This window comes from Saccopteryx bilineata, chromosome 2 (genome assembly GCF_036850765.1).
Source record: "Saccopteryx bilineata isolate mSacBil1 chromosome 2, mSacBil1_pri_phased_curated, whole genome shotgun sequence".
Taxonomy (NCBI): domain Eukaryota; kingdom Metazoa; phylum Chordata; class Mammalia; order Chiroptera; family Emballonuridae; genus Saccopteryx; species Saccopteryx bilineata.
The window spans coordinates 279685132-279704410 of record NC_089491.1 but is presented as its reverse complement, the minus strand read 5'-3'; the positions used below and the strand labels follow the sequence as shown (position 1 = coordinate 279704410).

General features: G+C 53.5%; 1 protein-coding gene across 1 annotated transcript; it reads right to left on the bottom strand.

Moving 5' to 3' along the window:
• Positions 1-199: 199 nt before the first annotated feature.
• Positions 200-16032, bottom strand: POGK (pogo transposable element derived with KRAB domain). The gene is given in 7 exon segments (XM_066261039.1): positions 200-2036; positions 4341-5792; positions 5794-5816; positions 7640-7738; positions 8463-8589; positions 14774-14907; positions 15926-16032. Coding segments are annotated over 5 exon segments (1821 nt in total). The 5' UTR covers positions 14906-14907; positions 15926-16032; the 3' UTR covers positions 200-2036; positions 4341-4352.
• Between the last annotated feature and the right edge of the window lie 3247 nt (positions 16033-19279).

Sequence of the window (19279 nt, the reverse complement as noted above, 5' to 3'; positions counted from 1 at the left end):
CCTTCCTGGCCCATTGAACACCACATGCATCACTTTCCTTTGTCTTCAAGGTACTGCCCCTTCTGGCAAACAGACACTTTGGGACTCAAGGGCGTACTATCCCGGGTACTGTGGACCGTCCAGAGTAAATGCTAGTTTGAAACATGACTCTTCACCACACTGGCTGGTCAGTAATGAATAAAACCACCACAGCCTATGGTCTTGATTATCAAAGTTTATTGTTGAGGTCAAGTTCCTACCTACCAGGGGGGTACAACTATGTCTCTCCACCTGTGCCGGCGTCAATCACCCCGGGGTCAAAGCCGCCCCGCAGAACAGCTATGCCCAGGGATCTTGTCAGGCCCAGGTCGCAATTCATCTGTGGAAGCACGAGCCCAGAGAAACCCCGATGGCAGAACCCACACCCCAAGGGACATCCCGGTGCTGCGCAGCCCCGCAGGGCCCCACCTATCGGCCCACGGCCAGACGTGAGGTGTTGGCGGAAGGAAGCAAGGGCTGTTGAATCCATTTTCTACCCGTCACTGCCAGATAACAGAGGCTCCAGATTGTGGGTGGGGCCCCACGGTCAGGTCTCAGCAAGTCCTTTCCGCTCCCAGAGCAAGCCCACCAGGCAGCGAGAGGGGAGGCGCAGGGAACATGGAGGAGACACTGAAGGGGAATTGAAGGGAATGGAAACTTCTGGAATGCAGAGAAGCTGGGTTTAGATGCCATCTGAAGAGGCAAAGGCTACGGTTCAGTTGGCCAACGGGAGAAACAAAGTTATTCCAATAGCAGAAACTAAGTGACATTTTCCCCCCTTCTTGGAGGAAAACTGGGGTTTAAAAAAAAAAAAAAAAGGAGAAAGGTGTTTCACCCCTAGGAAAAGGAGTACCTGAGTAGAAATAGGTGTTTCAAGATGTCACGCACAGCATCCTACACGAACGAGTAGGGTGTAAGGGAAGGGAGAGGCGGAGGCCTGTGACCAGATTCGACATCGGAATGACGTGTCTGTCTAGCCAATGGCTCTTGTCTGCGAGGTCCTGGAGCATTATCTGTAGTGCAGATAGCTTCGAAGGAGGAATGTTCTCCTAACACTCGACTTAGGTGGGAATGCAAATCACTCTAGTGTCCAAACTCAAAGGCCTCTCGCCTGTCCTATGGGGTAGAAGATTTTTAGTAGCATTTTCGAACAGCAGTGGCCAAGGGCCCAAACCCTCTCACCGCCCTCATGATAAAAATATCAAAGAAGTGAATGAAACAGACGTGAATGAGCCTTGTCCCACGTGGACAGCAGGTAACTCACCCCGACTCCTGCACGCAGCAGCCTGAGAGCTGCCAGAGCCTGCCCTATCATTAAATATAATCATCGTGAGAAAACGGGGCCACTAAGTGGGACCCGAGAAAAAAAAAATGTCTAGCTGCCAACGTAGTGGGGAAGAGGAACAAAACAGCCTAGTTTATTTTAACCTGTCTCTTTCCCCACTAACCCGGTTCATCTACAGAAAAGCCATTGATCGGCTGGCACCAGGCCAGAAGATCTGAATTTTGTTACCATTAGTATCTATCTCTTTGTTTTCTAAAAAAAGGACATGTGTTAATTAAGTACATAAATGACAGGTGTGTAACATCGCTTGCTCTGCAGTCTTGACCTGCTGGGAGAAGAGGCTGGACTCCCTGGAGCATTTTTTTTAAAGGCAGAAGAAAAACGACGACTTAAGAGGTTTTCTTCCCCGGAAAGGACGCCCGCGGACCAATGGTCTTCCTGTCCCACAAATAAACTGTTCATTGTATTTACAGGTTTCTTCTGGGCGGATGCAGGTCTTCTCTACAAGAAATGAAGCACGGCGCAGTTTCTTTCCTCATCGTCTCTCTGATGAACTGAAGGGTCCTAGACTTCTGTGACTCCCCCGTGGGCTTGGGGCTGTGTCTCGGGGAGGGACGCCCAGGCGCTGTCCGGACCGGGCTGCCCCCAGCCCCGCGGCCATTCCTGTTGCTCCCTGCGCATCCACACTTCCAGCCACCTCCGCGTCGGTTCTCCTCCCCAAGTTCCCCATTGGCTGGAAAACAGAGAGAACCTCGGTGTGAATGAGCCCCCGGATTTCAGACAGCGTGTCAGCGTTCACAGGCACAACGATCCTACTAGCCCGCTCTCCAAAGAGACGAGAAGGGGCAGTTTCATGCCCAAATGCCACCCGGGTGTTCTGACCCAGCCCCGGGAGACAGTGACCTTAGAAAACTAAAAACAGGGACAAAGCTGCTGTCTAACAAGAAGAAACAAAAGGCAAAAATGAGAAAGGAAGCAGAGCTCACTGTAAAGTCCCGCTTTGACATCCAACAGTGGCAATAAACGTTTAGAGCAGTGGTCCCCAACCCCCGGGCCGCGGGCCATTTGGTACCAGTCCGCAGAGAAAGAATAAATAACTTACATTATTTCCGTTTTATTTATATTTAAGTCTGAACGATGTTTTATTTTTAAAAAATGACCAGATTCCCTCTGTTACATCCGTCTAAGACTCACTCTTGACGCTTGTCTCGTAAGTTCGACAATTATATTTAAAAATACCACAGTTTTTACTCCGGTCGCATAATTTTATTTTGTGCATTTACCCGTCCCACCTTAAAGGCCGGTCCGTGAAAATATTTTCTGACATTAAACCGGTCCGTGGCCCAAAAAAGGTTGGGGACCACTGGTTTAGAGGACAAGGCGGCTGACTGCTGGGAATGAAAGAATAGGGGACGTGATGAAAACAAAAAGCAACTTTGGTGATTTCAAGTTCACAGTATCAACTGCTTGGCTCCCCTGTAATTGCAGGGACCCCCACCCCAACGGCAGTAGGGTTCAGCAACATGAGCACAACTGGACTCGGTCAGGGGCAGGGAGAGAGGCACAGGTTACTCCTGACAGCACGCAGTGGGGCGACAAGAGACTTTCATTAGTGTCTCATTTAGAGAAAAGCAGCAAACAGGACGGATATGCCTAATTACGCTTTCAAGAGGCGGCTCAGTCCAGACAGTTTTAGGTCCCCCGTCAAAGAAGGAACGGTAAAACACTGCGCCTTTGGAGGAACAAATCAAAGGGCAATTTAAGAGAAATGAGGTCATTTGAATCTTTTGTTCTTTCTGCCTGGGACCCCTCCTGCGCCTGGCCATTCCCTCGAGGCGGGGGGGGGGACACCTGGTACTCTCTCTCTGGCAGACCCCCCTTCTCATCCCCCATTTCTCTTCCAGACTCAGCTCCGAGCACTATAGGCCTGTCAACCTGACCCTCAAACATAATCACCAGTCCTAGCCAGGCACCATATTGTTGTTATTATTATTATTAATTATCTGTGCAAGGACTCAATTTAAAAATACCTTCGCTCAGACAACTGAGGCCTACAAGAAATTATTCTAACCACTTGCTCACTCCACGGAAAGGTCATTATTTTTGGTTTTTTGGGTTGGTTTTTTTTTTACAGAGACAGAGAGTCAGAGAGTAGAACAGATAGGAACAGACAGGCAGGAACGGAGAGAGATGAGAAGCATCAATCAATCAGTTTTTTCTTGCGACACCTTAGTTGTTCATTGATTGCTTTCTCATATGTGCCTTGACCGTGGGCCTTTAGCAGACCGAGTAACCCCTCGCTCAAGCCAGAGACCTTGGGTCCAAGCTGGTGAGCTTTGCTCAAACCAGATGAGCCCGCGGTCAAACTGGCGACCTCGGGGTCTCGAACCTGGGTCTTCTGCATCCCAGTCTGATGCTCTATCCACTGCGCCACCACCTGGTCAGGCCACAGGAAGGTCATTATTAAGAAGAATCAGACGGGAGTTTTAAAACACTTGGGAAAGCCAGTGTAAGTGGCTATGCTCCTTTCCTAGTGGGCTCCCCCAGGCCATCCCGCTACAGGACTGAGATTCGAAGCCCCGAGGACAGGGTCCTGAAGCGCCACTGGGTGCAGTCCCCACGTCCTGATCCTCCAAAAGGGTCATCCCGATTTATCACAGAAACAAAAAGTGGGCTTCTCAGACAGAACCCTATCCGCCCCAGCAGTCAGACCAACTCCCCTTCAGGCCCAAGTCAGGTCAGCCACACAGCGCTGAGATGAACGGTCCCAGCAGCAGCGGACTCCCCATTAGCATTTGTCATCACAGGCACAGGCTCTGGGGTCCGGGCCCCTGAAACAAGTGCTCACAGAGGCAGCCCAGCTACAGGAGCTCCACACAGACAAGGAAACGCCAGTGGCCCGTGACCCACAGCACTGCACGTGGGTCTGAGGGGTCTTGAGAAGAGAGGAAGGTAACGGCAAGACAAAAGGTACCGTGGAACGCACACACGCCCAGTGGGGAGGCACCGGGTCCTCTCCCCCACACCCCACGGTTACCTTGGCCGGCCTTCAGTTGCTCTCCGTTCTGCTCTCCACGGGTGGCTCCCCGCCTCCTGGCAACTCGCCCTCGACTTCCCAGAGGACGTCGTCCTCGTCCTCCAGGTTGCTGGAGATGTGGCACTTCTTGAACCCCTGGACAATGGACTCGCTTGAGATGCTGTTCCATGCCACCATGACCCACTCCAGAAAGAGGCCGAGCGGTGGCTTCTTGGCATTCCCCGTGGGGCTCAGTGCCAGATTGCCTGCCAGCAGCCAGTCGGAGTACTGGGACCGCACACTGTCGTTCAGGGGCTTGTAGACCACCACATCCAGCACCTGCAGCTGCGAGGTCAGGCCCCCCGGGATGATGACCATGTCGGTGTTCAGGCTCTCCATGGAGCTCTTCACAGAGTCGGTGGCATGGCCCCGGAAGCCGTTGAGGATGAGCATTCCGCGCTGCTTGGGCACGGCGCCCGTCCGCCGCCTCCACACCACCTCCAGCCAGTCCTGCATCAGGTCTTCCGTCATCCAGCCGTAACGGTGGCACCGGATCTCCATGCCGCTGGGGAACTTCCCGGGGGGGATGTACGTGCCCCGCAAAATGATGTAGGGGGGCAGCTTCCTCCCGTCGGCCAGGATACCGAGCATCGCCGTGATCTTGAGTTTCTCCCTGCCCGGCGTCTTGACCAAAACAGGCTTCTCCCCCTGGTTGTCCACGGTCACCCTCGACGGCACCTCCAAACAGATGGGCGTCTCATCCGCGTTCCCCATCTGAGCCACTTGGTAGTCATGCGCCCGGCGCAGGGCCAGCACACTGCGCTGGTAGGTGATGAGCTTCTCGGTCAGGTCTTCGGGCAGCTGCTGGGGGACGGGCACCTTATGCCTCAAGGACAGGTCATACCTTCGCATCATCCTCCGGCACCAGCCCAGGCTGGCCTTGAACCCCTTCTCTGGAATGTTCATTTCCTGGGCGATCTCCAGCGCTTTCAGCTGCATGGCCTCCCTGGTGATCGGGTCCCCTTTGGCCTGCATGTACCGGACGTACTCGGCCACGCGCTGGTCCACCAGGGCGAAGCGCCCGTTCTTGGGACCGCGGAAGGCCCGCCGCATGGCGTGGGCGTTCTGCAGCTGTGGCTTGACCTTGCGCCAGTCCCGCACGTTCTTCTCCAGCACACCAAACTGCTTGGCCGCCTGGCAGTTGTTGGTGCTCTCGGCGAACTCAACCACCATCAGCTTGAAGCCTGCGTCATAGCTGCGGCGCACGCCCCGGCTGAACTGGAACTTGGCGGCCAGGTCATAGGCCGAGAGGTCGTACCCCGGGAAGCCCACGGCCATGTAGAAGGGGTACCCCTCGCTCCAGTCGGGCAGCTCGGTGATGTCCCGAGGCAGGCGGAGCCCGAAGCTGTCCAGGGGCTGTGGCAGGGGGCAGGGGGATGCTGTGGGCACTGGGCTGGCCCAGTCTGGGGGGGGGCTTGACATCGGCTTCTTCCTTTTCTGGGAGACACAAAGAAAGGGGGTAAGATAACACCAGTCAGTAAAGAGATGTCCAGCTTGTTCCCCGACTTTGTCGGTAGAAACACCAAGAATCCTTGAACCTGAGGTTCCCCAGAAGGGGTCACTTTGAACAACGACCATGTCCTACGTCCTTACCCACCTACTGCCTCCTGCGGATTACCACTTCTGATCTCATGGCCACTCTGGGCCACCCTTCCTTCTTTGCAGAGGAGGCTGCAGAAGTCAAAGTGTATCAAGGCGGCTGAGCCAGACGGGGCAGAGCTGAGAACCGGGCACAGGGACGGAGCTTGGGTCATGTCACCACATGGCAGCCACGTTTGGGTCAAAACAACTCTCATAGCTTTTGAGAAGCCAAATGCAGTCCACACTAACGTAACACTAATGAGTGTGGCCACGTCATGGCCTGAACCACACCCCCCGAAACAAGTTAATTAGAGCATGCACCACACTTGGCCAAGTCAAACTTCTAAAGGCAGGAAAAGTGGTTCTCACACCCCCAATGTTAGAACTGGGTCTCAGTGTGTTTATCCGTAGAAGGGGGGGGGGGGGTCACAGAAATTGAATGCAATCTGGGGAGATTATCCTGTCTGACCTAAACAAGGATGTCATCCGTGGCAAGATGCACCCTAATTTTCAGAGACGCTAACGTGGTGGGGTGGACATGTCCTAGCATCATGGACTGTAGCGTTTTAGACTCTTAAACCCAAAGAGAGGGCAAATAAAACCATCCTGGCTGTTGGAAGCTATAGTCCACCAACAGCTAATCTCCTACCATGTTTTCTTTCTTTTCTTTTCTTACCTTTCTTTCTTTCTTTTTTTTTTTTTTTTTTTGTGACAGAGAGACAGAGAGAGGGACAGATAGGGACAAACAGGTAGGGAGAGAGATAAGAAGCATCAATTCTTCATTGCGGCTCCTTAGTTGTTCAGAGATTGCGTTCTCATATGTGCCCTGCCTGACCTGTGGTGGTGCAGTGGATAAAGCATCGACCTGGAAATGCTGAGGTTGCCGGTTCGAAACCCTGGGCTTGCATGGTCAAGGCACATATGGGAGTTGATGCTTCCAGCTCCTCCCTCCCTTCTCTCTCTCTCTCTCTCTCTCTCCTCTCTCTCTCTGTCTCTATCCCTCTCCTCTCTAAAATGAATTTAAAAAAAATAAATAAAAAAAATTCATATGTGCCTTGACCAGGGGGCTCAGCAGAGCGAGTGACCCCTTGCTCAAGCCAGCAACCTTGGGCTTCAAGCCAGTGACCATGGGGTCACATCTATGATCCCACGCTCAGGCCAGTGACCCGATGCTCAAGCTGGATGAGCCCACACTCAAGCCGGTGACCTCAGGGTTTCGAACCTGGGTCGTCCATGTCCCAAGCTGACGCTCTATCCACTGTGCCACTATCTGGTCAGGTTTTCCCTACCATGTTTCTTGATGAAGGCCCCTGTCCTCAAATGTGCACTACAGTGAGGAACTCGGGACGTATGCTCTGTCACGTGCTATTCCCTAGTCCATCCGAGGTGCACAGGGTGCCACTGAGGTGGCTCCATTCACCCAGGACGCACGCTGGGCCCAATGCCACACAGGCCTCGGCATGCTTCATAGTCTTCAACAAGAAGCTTCTCACCCACAGCAGAGCGAGGGAGACGAAGAGGCTCAGAGAAGTCAAAGATGCCGCCTAAGGCCACACAGCACTGGAAAGATCTTTAAACACCAAAGCCCAAAACCTTTCTGCCTCAACTTTCACACGGCCCCCGGAACACACACGGAAGCTTAAAACCCCCGTGTCATAAAGCCAGTTTCACAGAGGTACCTGCAAGGGTTCCTCCTGGGGGCTGCCGTCCATCCGCATTCTGAGACTCCTCCTCCGCATCCAGCCTCGAAATCATGTCCGGCTTCGGGAACGGGAATTCTGTCCGGAGGAAGCAATAACACAGCCAAAATCAGTCCTCTACCATACCTGCCCCCAGCCCCGCCCTCTCAACCTGGAGGATGGATGCAAGATAAGGGAAAGAGCTTGGGTCGCTTAAAGAAAAAAACAGGACGGGAAATAGGGCCCATCCGAGGGAATTCACGGATATCTGCAAATGAGGGCTGGTCCGCACGATGACAGAAAAGAACAGCCTTTAGCAGAAAAGTGGGTCGATACAGCCAAACCATGAATGAAAACTCTGGTACCCGTCCCATGCAAATGGGCCAACCTGGTTACATTCTGATAACCTGGCTATCTATGCTGGGAGGGGAGCAAGGATTCTCGGGAGGTGGGGGGGGGTCTCACTCTTAGTCACCCCTCACTCTTCTGAGGCTGAGAAGAGTGACAACAAGGCCCAGGGACTGTGAAGCAGAGGCCCGGACTCGTGCTGACATTTCTTAGGCGATGTCTTTGTTGTTGTTGTTGTTTTGATGCGGATGCCCAGGTTGAATGAGGACCGTCCTGAAAGCCAGCCCAAGTTACTGAGCAGCGTGACAATTTGTATCCCTGACTGAAGCGAGCACAGGAAACTGAACGGGCATGGGGCGCTGAGCGGCCAGAGGCCAAGCTCAGGAGGGAGGGACGCTGGCCCCTCCACGGAGGAGACGTGGAAATAGCACTCTGAGCTCAGAGCGTCCAGCAGACAAGGAACACAAAGCAATACCCAGGGACAGCACGGTTTCATAGTTCATCCTCATGACCTCCCGGTAGAGGGCCTTCTGGGACTCAGTCAAAACTTCCCACTCCTCGTCGGAAAAATAGATGGCCACCTCGTCAAACAGGGCTGGCACCTGGAACAGAACAGGCCTTTCTCAGCTACTGGTAGGCACGTGCAGGTGACTCACACCTTCATCTCGCTGGGAGGGACCTTGACCTGGGCAGCCAGGGGGTGGGAAGGAGTCACACACACACACCATCTGTCCACCCCCACACACAAGGCCACAGAAATGGATGCAAGATAAGGGAAAGGATGCACAGGTCCCCATGCCCCGAGTGCTGGCCACCCCCTTCAGCGCCCGGACGAGGAAAGCAGCACCCCGAGAAGACACCCCCACTCACCCATCTCCAGGTCGGCTACCCTCCTGCACACCGGGGACCATCCCTAACTCCAGAGCCAGACACCGACACCCGTGGGGCGGGTCCCCACACCCCACACCCCTGCCCCGCTCTCTCCCTCGGCACAGGTCCCCCACCGGGGCCGGGTTTGGCTGTTGTTCAGCGTATCACGGCTCCACCTGGACCTCCGAGGTTCCCAGACGCTAGTCTCCACCCTTCGCCGGCCTCCATGTTAGACTCTGAACCTAGAGCAACAGGAGGGATGGAGGGGCCACCGGGCCATTCCCACACGCAGGAGCAGAGAGGGCGAATGAGAGCTCAGAGCGTGGCCCATCTGCCTGGACCTGCACCTGGCCTCAAGGACAGAGATCTGCCCCACTCACATCCCCCAGAGGGAGGGGACGGCCGGCAGCTACAGGCGGCCAAGTCACCCCAACCACCTCCTCTTGTCCATTTAACTATTTGCTTTCCTTTCCTGCTACATTTCTCATTCGCGGTCACTAGAACCCCTGCTGCAGAGGTCACCGGATTCAGTGCTGAGGAATCACTGGGCTGCGGGCTCCAGGCCGGCTACTGTGATTACGGCCTTCAGGGCTATTCCCAAAGCTAGACCTAGGGCCTGGGTGACGATGATGGCTTTCTTCATCAGCTTAGAGCAGTGGTTCTCAAACTTTTTGAAGTCAAGACGCATTTAAAATCCTACAAATTGTAGGTGCACTATATACAAATTTCTGAGAAATATGTTACAATTAAGTCAAATATTAAAGGAAAAAATATAAAGTCCAAGCGTGCTTTTGTGGTAATTAAACGAAATAAATACATCAAAATTAAATTTATTCTGATGTTAAAAAACATTTTTGTTATATTTTTTGAGTTATGCTTTTTAGAATTTATATAAAAGAGGGGTTAAAAAATAAGAAAACAACAAAAAAGTTATCTTTTTATATATATAGATACATTCTTAGTAAGATTTAGTGAATTAGGCAGGTACCAGGCATAAATGTATTAAGTTTTTTCATTCTTGTGTTTATGAGAAACATGAGCCTGATGTGTCCTAGTGATTTCTTCAATGTTTAGGCATATTCTTGAAAGGCAAACTCTCATTTCCTCATCAATACATTGAAGAATTCCTCTCTTTTTACTCTTAATTGTGTTGAATTCAGAAAACCTCCAACATACATATCATCTTAACTTGACACCAAACAAAGGATAGAAGAAACTTGCCTCCAGTCTTTCCGGGGAACATGGGGGTAGTGTAAACAATCCAGCACCACAGCTTAATAGCCTTTTGCAACCTATACAGACAAGTGAGGTGGGGGGGTTGGGCAGACTGTCAGCTTACAGCCAGCCAATTCCCCCATACCTTTGTCCCCCCAAAATCGAAACTCCAAAAACTCTGTTGGTTTTTGGTCCTCAACAGGCAGATATTTCTCTGGAATACCATTGGGCGCACCTGGAAATCTTCCAGGGCTGCACCCTGGCGCACACTTGGAGAACCATTTGTCTTAGAGAATGAACTGTCTGCACAGCCCAGCTTCCTTGGGCGGCCAGTAGCCCGGGGCTTTTCTACCTCACTCCCCAAGCTCACGTATTTCCTCCACACCCTCACAGCACCCGACAAGCAGGGAGCTCTCTCTCACCCACCCCCCCAGAACACTCTGGAACCAACTCACTGTTCCCCCAAGCACTGCAACTCATCACGGAGGAAACGAGATCAGAGAAGGCTCGTGTCTGTCCAAAGTCACACAGCCAATAAACGGGACCGAGCACTGTCTGACTTCCAACCCGGAGCCCTTAACAGAGCCGGGTGGCCTGCTCCATGACTGCCCCCCACTCTGCCCCACCCCCATGCTCAGCTGCACCCCCAGAAACCTGCTTTCCTCCCCACTGCACCCCCACTGTCTCCGAGGTCCCCCCACTCCTGGCCTGGTCGACACCCACACAGCATCCAGGACTCAGCCCAGACGTCCTGAGCTGGGTGCCCACACATCCACGTCTCCGTCTCGCAGTGGGCACTTGTCACACTGGGTGTTCCCGGTTCACGCACCTGCTTCCACTAGCAACACAAGCCCACGGGGGGTGGGGGGGAGGGGCGTGGAGCTTTAACTTCTGTCTCTCTAATCACTTAAAAAAACGTATTTCTGAATAAAAGATTTCGGCAGACACCCTCTGAATTTCCCTGCTCCCCCTCCCAGTGGAATAGTTTCCAATGATCATCACATCTTCTCTGACACCAAACCGAGCCTTGACTTTTGGGGTAAGGGTGGACGAACCCCCCCCCCGTGTGTGAAATGCCAGGAGGACCACATGGCTGGGTCACCAGGCTGTCCTCAGAACTGCACCCATCTGGTCCTGGCAGCCCGCCCCTTCCCTCCCCACCTCCCAGGCTTTTCGACAATGCTCCCTTTCGGCCTATTCTCTCCCGAGGAAATTCCAGATCTAGGCCATCCCTATTTATAGTCCCTTCCCCTCGCTGATAAGAAGGGATGCAGGGCTGGCTGCTGCGTCATGTCGGAGGGGCAATCGATCCGTAGAGGGCAGCATGCCCCAGGCCCGGGGAACAACATCCAGGGGCGAGGGGGTGGCTGGAGGCTGGTGCAGGCTTGTCCCCTGGTCCTGGGGACCGAGCCACAGAGGATCTTCACACAAGCCTGCATTATGCCGCAGAAGGACACAGTGCCCAGCTCGACAGTCCCCTCACAGCCACCCTCTGTGACAACTGGGCAGGGCTTCAGCCTTGCGGTGCTGTCAGCCCTCCACAGAGGCCTTTTATCTGGCTGAGCACAACAGAAGCTCACAGGGCTGGCCCCAGGCAAGACGCGGGAGTCAGCCATCCCAAGGTCTGTCCTCGCAGGGAGGGGCCCTCATCACTGCCCTGCCCCCCAGCACTCAAGACCATCCTCACTGCACCAGAGAGGTCCTCCTCCTCCAGGCTGGCTTCCTGGGACTTACCTTACCTCCAGGGTCAGGGCCAACCACACCTGCACACACTGCCTGGCCACATGGGGGGGGGGGTCACAAGGCTTGTCCCGCACACAGAGAGAGCACCTGCTACCTGCCAGCACCGTGTAGGCACTCACTCCCACAAGCTCAAATGTATTATCTTATTGGATACTTCAAATAACAGCCAGAGAAGAGGATCGCCCACTCTGCTTTCATGGGGGCAAACTGTTAAGTAACAGGCTCACAGGGTGAGCAGGTCAGACCCCAAATCCTCCTCAGGCTGCTCAGGCCTTGGTGTGGTGTCTGTCGGGAGCCTCAGGCTTCCCTTGGAAAGATGCTGTGGCCCTTGTCCCCCAGAGCCACCAAGGAGAGAGCCCCTCTCCCTGAAGTTGCATTTCCACCCTGGACTCTCTGAAGGAGGACCCTGCTCCCAACCAGCACGGTGCTTAAGTCTGAAAGCTTTTCACTGATCACCTGAACACACCAACCGTAGGAAGCGGAGTCTTCCCTTCCCCGAGTTGAATGCCCCAGAGCAGGGTTTCCCACCTTCAGCAGAACTGACATCCTTGCCCAGGTAACTCCTTGTTGTGGCCCGGTCCTGCGCTCTGAAGATGTTCGGCGACATCCCAGGGCCTCTACCCAGGAGATACCAATAGGATCTACCACTCCTCGACCTCACCTCGAGTCAGGACAACCAAAGAAGTCTCCAGATTTTGCCACATGTCCCTTTGGGGGGGGGCAAAATGGCCCACTGACCAAGACCAGGTCCAGGGAGCCTCTGGAGTTGTCCAGCCTGAGGGAGACCCCCTCCCCCGGGCCCAGGAGCTGACTTCCACTGCTACACCCTGAATACTGTACAATTGTTTTAGGTGTCCCTCACGAGACCAGCGACTTCCCGTAACTGGGGGGGAAAGGGGGGGCTCATCTCCACAGCACCCAGTACTGCATTCACTAGTTGCTTCCTCCTTTCCCAGGAGAGCCTGGTCTTCACCTTATGCATTTCTACGTGTCCGACACTGATGCCCGCTGTCACTGCACTTGTCTGCAATGTTCTCCACTCTATACCTAGACGTGCTGGGTGGGCTAATTTAACCTCAAATCCCATGGCTCCTGCGGCCTCGAGTCTTACTCTGAGCTACGTGGGAACCAGTGCATGCCCTCCTGGGTGTCCCCAGCTGCAGGAATCAGAACCAGAGGGGAGCAGGTGGGCAAAGAACACGGAAGAGACAGGAACAGCACAGCCTCTACAGCTAGACGGGCAAACCAGAGCCTGCTGGGAACACTGTGTTTCTATTCCGTACTATTGGGATACACCATGCACACCGCAAAATGCGTTAACTTTTAAGGGTCCGGCTCAAGAGGCACCTGAAGAACAGTCAGGGTACACGGGTATCCTTGGGGCAAACGAGATCCGATTCCTGCACCCCAGTTCCCTTGGGTGGGAGGGGGACTGAGGGGCTGGCAGAACCAGGATTCTCCAACTACAGGTTTCACCAGAAGCAAAGGACAGGAGGAGATTGATAATGTTCACAAGCAATGGAAAACTAACCAGAGAAAAGGAATGTCAACGTGTTGCTTATTTAAAATGCTTGGCAGTCACACCCAACTGTACGGCTGGTTAGCCGTGGCCAGGCAGGTTCATGCTGGATTCGGGCACATGGTAAAAGAACTGTAGAGCCGGAAAATGGTGGGTCATTCCATTTATTAAAGTCTCACAACAGCAGATGAGCAAGCAGGCAGGGAAAACTACTTCTCTCTCTCTCTCTCTCTCTCTCTCTCTCTGGGCTGATGAGCAAACAGGCACAGGGTGGGGGAGGACCCCTTCTCTGGCAAACAACAGCAAAAAAATGGCTCCTCCCCAAGGCTGCAGGCAATCCACAATCTGCCACCCCAAGGGCAAGTACCTGCAGCCTTACACAGACCATACACACGTGGTGCTGCCCTGTGCTCATGCACCAATCACGCAAAGGACAAGCAGGCAAGCCTAACACACTTGTTTGCCCCACACCCAACTATCACGAAGTCCCGTAAGCGCTGTGAATAATTACACCTAATTATACCTCTAGCTGTTGCAAGGGCATTTTCACAAGTCTATCCAAGGTCTCCCCTACTATTTTGCTTAGAGCTGCTCCATATTCCCAGCTGCCGACCGCCCCCCAGCCCCCCCCCCCCACTGTCCAGGTCTGGCAGGTAATGCACGTCTTGTTGAGAGTGAACCCAAGTCTTACTGAAAGTAAGTTCCCTTCCACCACCAGCAGGCGACAGACTCTCTTCTTGCCCAAACTTGAAGCAGGCTCCTCAGAGCCCTCTTCTCCATGAGGTCCCCTCCTGACCTCTGCCTGCCCAGCTCAGTTTTAGCAAGAAAGCTGCTAAGTCACTTTAGAAAGCCCCCAGCCCCCCCTCCACGCTGCCCTGCCTTTGACAAGAATCCTGTGAGATCAGTTTAGCAAGAATCCCCCCATCCTAATTGCATTTACATCCACTGACCCCTCCACATGCTGCCTCTGGGCTCTAAATCCCTTCTTGCCTTGACTGTATTCGGTGTGCAGCCAGATCGGTCCTCTGCTGTGACATCCCGACACCATCTTCAGTAGTCCAGAATAGACCCTTCCTTACCATCCAGCAAACATGGAGCACATATTTTTCTTTAACATCGGTCAGCACACATTTAGTGGTGTCAACATCATGCCTGACACTGAGCAGGGGCTGCAGAAGACCCAGGGGTTCAGGAGAGACTGGGTCTTGGCCTCCCAGAGGGACGGAAACGGAAGGGCCTGCTCAGGTAACCAGCTCTGTTTTCAGGGCACTTCTTAAAGCCACAGCCCTGTTTTCTCAGGAATGCAAACACCCCCGAACTGGGCTGGGCTATTTTTACTTCCTCCGTCTGCCCCAGGAGGAGGCTTCACACAAGCCCCAGGGCTCCCAGGCCTACTGCTCCACCAGCAGTGTGTCCCCACCCCCACAACCTGGACTTACCCATGCGCCCTCAGAGCAGATGCGGACCTTCTGCATATCTGTGGGAACACCCTCCAGTTCCGGGCTCTGAATCTCTTCTTCACTCTCCTCCACTTTCAGGGTCAGATTCAGAGGGAAGGCTGTGGACTCCATGTCTGCAAGCAAGATGCGTTCAGAAAAGAATCAGGCTAGTGTGAAACTGTCTCTTAAAGCCCCAAGCTCTGCTGGGCTGGGATGAAGGAAGGGAACAGTCAGGCCTGGGGGGTGGGGTGGCGGGTGGCACCAGGAAGCTGGAAGGGCACACAAAGGGGGGCTGAAGCAGACAGTCTACGTGGCTGCCTTCAATATTTAAAAAGCTCTCTGTGGAAGAGACCAGACTGGTTCTGTAGGGACCCAATGGCAGAACTGGCTGGTGGGTAAACATTCCGCCTGAAAAACTGCACCGAAAGGCCCAGCGCCCACAGCCAGCACCGCCCAAACATGGACTCAGCCCAGCCAGGGTGTTGGCTTCCTATCAGCGAAGGTGCCTGAACACACACAGGTCACTTGCTCGACTGGGTCGTTCTTCCAGAGCCAGTTAAGCATCAGGAGGTTGTTTGGCTCAGAATCGCCATCACCTGGATTTTCGAGATTCAAAGGTTCTTTCTGTCCATGAACCAGCCCAGAAAATAGTAATTCTGGAGTCTGTGACTAATAGTGACGCCTGGATACCCAAGAAGGTGCCCAAATCTGCTGGGGCCTGGGCCCAGCCCCCCGGGAGTTGCCTGGCTGTGGCCGGGCACAAATACCCTCTTCAGTGGAGCTGGGAGGCCGGTACAAAGGGCCTCACTCCTGCCCTCTGGGGGCGGGCAGTCCCTAGGTGAGCAGTTAGGGTGCATCTCGGCGGCCGCATCGTCCCGGGCGGGCGCGCGGCCGCAGAAAACATCGCTCCTGAGTTCAAAGTCGGATTCTCCCATATTTCCGAAAAGGACGGGCGAATGTGGCAGGGAGGGGTCTGGGGCTCGCGGAACAAGCTTCAGATCTCGGAGTAGGAGCCCCAACTTGGCCGCGGCCTCCCCGCCGCCTCCCGGGCAGCGGGTCGGGGGTGGGAGGCGGGGTGCCCGCGGCCTGGCCGCCGCCCGGGGCCGCTCTGGGCTTTCCAGCCATCTTGTCCCAGTTCTCTTCTCCGCGTACCCGCGCGGCCGGCCCGGTCCGGCCCTGCGCACCTGCCGAGCGCCGCCCGCCTCCCGCTGGCCCGCAACAAAGGCGGCGGCGGCGGCAGTGCAGCTGCAGTCCCGGCGCCCGCCCTGCCTGCCCCGGCCCTGGAGCGTCCCCGCCCCGGTCCCCGCCCGCGCGCTCACCGCCGCCGCGCGCACTCACCTCCGGGCCGACCGCCGGGGCGCGGGCCGGGGCGCGGGGAACGCCGAGAGCTCCAGGCCGGCTGTCACAGCGCCATCCTGGCCGTCTCTCCGGCGGCCCGAGCGCGCGGCCCCTCGGGAGGGAGCGCGAGGACACGTGGTGGGAGAGGGAGGGTCCGGCCGCGAGCTGAGGGTGTTGGGAGGCGAGGGGCGGAGCGCGCTGATGTCAGCCGCCCGGGAGCCCGGGGACGCGCCCACCTCCACCCGCGGCTTCCGGCCGCCGCGCGCGCCCCTCCCGCCCCGCGCGCTCCGGTGCACTCGGCCTCCTGTGCGCCGAGCGCGACCTCCGGTGGAGGCGGCGGGAACAGCCCGCTCTGCGTTTTAACGCGTGACCCGGGGCGCACGCCCCTGTGCTCCGTGGCACTCCCCAGCGTTCTGCACCCGGGGCGCCCACTCCTGCCCCCAGGAATGCGTGATGCCGAGCAGACCATATAGGGGCTGCGGCCGGCGGGGCGTGTGGGCTTGATTTTTGGGGACTACCCCTGCTATGTGCCCGCGGGCATGTGTGCGGAGCTTGGTCTTGTGCATGAGAAAGAACTTCCTGGTTTGTGTTGTCATTGCCAGTGGTGGGATCTCGTGGGCGAAGTGTCTGAAAGGATATTCCCCCGAAATGTTCAAAGGAGCTGTTTGCTTGCTGCTCGCTCTGTGGAGAAGCCAGAAGCCCTTCTTCCAGGACGAGGTTCTGGGTTTGAGTTTTTATTGGGAACGCGTTCAATTAAAAAATATATATATAATTAAAATATATATATTATTCTGACACTTGTTAAAACTGACAGGAAAACTTTATTCCGGATTACTGTATTGAGATAGGTGTCAAAACTGTCCCGAGAAAGGAGAGACATCCACTCAACCCAGAATACAGCAAAGACAAGTTGATGGAATTACAGGCGAACAGAGAGGCCGTGGGCGTGAGGTGCAGGGTCAGCCGGTGAGAATTTACCAAGGGGACACACTAGGGTTGAGGGGATTCTTGTTAAACAGATTTAACAGGATTCTCGCAGATGGCAGGCTAGACTGATCAGACAGATATCAAGGATGGGGGTCCCTAGAATGACGTAGCAGTAGCCCTGACTAACTCAGCCAATACAGCCAAGGTGGCAGCAGTCAGGGCATGTACAAGAATAACCAATGAATGCAAAAATAAGTGGAACAACAAATGGCTGTTTCTCTGCCCCTCTAAAAGTCAATAAAAATATAATTAAAAATACAATGACTTAGGAGAATTCTTGCCAAAACCAGGCTACTAGGCTGGGTAGGTCAAGGACGGGGAAGTGGGGGGGGGTATATATCTGAGACAGAGGCCTGGTGGAGGGGTCCTGGAGGAGCCTGGCTACAATTTGGTCAAGGAGAGAGATTAGTCCGGCTTTTCAGACTGTCCACAACATAGAGTAACAAACACATCTTTGCATAATTATGGAGGTCTAATCCAGTGGTTTTCAAAGTGTGCACCAGGGTGCACTGGTACACCCTAGAAGATTTCCAAGTGCACCCTATGGTATTCCAGAGAAATATGTGCATGTTGGGAACCAAAAAACCAACAGGGTTTTTGGAGTTTAGATTTTAGGGGGACAGAGTTATAGGGAATTGGCTATAAGCTGACAGTCTGCCCAACCCCCCACCTCACTTGCCTGTATAGGTTGCAAAAGGCTATTAAGCTGTGGTGCTGGATTGTTTACACTACACCCCCCCCCCCCCCCCCCCCCCCCCCCGTGTTCCCCAGAAAGACTGGAGGCAAGTTTCTTCTATCCTTTGTTTGGTGTCAAGTTAAGATGATATGTATGGGGGTTTTTCTGCACTCAACACAATTAAAAGTAAAAAGAGAGGAATTCTTCAATGTATTGACAAGGAAATGAGAGTTTGCCTTTCAAATATATGCCCAAACATTGAAGAAATCGCTAGGACACATCAGGCTCATGTTTCTCATAAACACAAGAATGAAAAAACTTAACACATTTGCACTGGGACCTGCCAAATTTACTAAATCTTACTAAGAATGTGTGTGTGTGTGTGTGTGTGTGTGTATAAATATAAATAACTTTTTTGTTGTTTTTTTAAATTTTTTAACCCCTCGTTTTTACGAATTCTAAAAAGCATAACTCAAAAAATGTAACATAAAAATGTTTTTTAATGTCAGAATAAATTTAATTTTGTCGTATTTACTTCATTTAATTACCATAAAAGAACGCTTGAACTTTATATTTTTTCTTTAATATTTGACTCAATTATTATAATATATTTCTCAGAAATTTGTATATAGTGTGCCTACAATTATTTGTAGGATTTTAAATGCGCCCCCACTTCAAAATGTTTGAGAATCACTGGTCTAATCAATGGATGGAGAACGTTATTCAAATACAGGAGGGAGAAGGTGTTAGAATGTTTTTGTTTCCATAAAGTTCTTTTCTTTCTTTTCTTTTCTTGTCTTTTCTTTGAGAGAAGCAGGGGGAGAGAGAGACAGAGCATCGAGTGCTCCTGTATGTTCCCCGACCCGGGAATCGAACCATAACCTCCATACTCTGGGAGGACACTCCAGAGCCATCCAGCCAGAGCTTAACTTCTATTGATTTTCAGAGTGACAGAGAGAGGAAGGGAGAGAGAAGAGAGGGGAAAGGGAAACATTTGTTGTTCCATTCAGTCGTGCATTCCTTGACCGCTTCTCATGTGTGCCCCAACTAGGGATCAAACTCGCAACCTTGTCGTTTGGGGACAATGATCTTAACTGACTGAGCTAACCGGCCAGGGCCCCCATCAAGTTCTTTTCGTGTGTCAAGTTAGCATTTTTGGAGCAGGGGCGGCACCTTAGCTCCCACTGGCTGGCATTCCTGTCTTCTGAGGATAAGGCTGCCTGAGAAAGGAGAGTGGGAACAAGCAGAAGGTGGAAAAAATGAGGACGCGGGTCAGATGAGGTCCTGTCATCTGTGCATCGCTGCCTGTCCTGAGAAGAAAATGAGACGTAGGACTATGGAGTAACAGAGCCAATGCCACTGAAGGCAGGACTGATTTCATTCATCCCCAGGGACCCTTGTTTTCATCTTTTATTAAAAGTGGTTCTTCTCTGGCCGCTGAGTCAACACCTCAGACGCACCTAAAGACACCACCCTGTGGGGGTCTAACGTTGGAAATTACCATC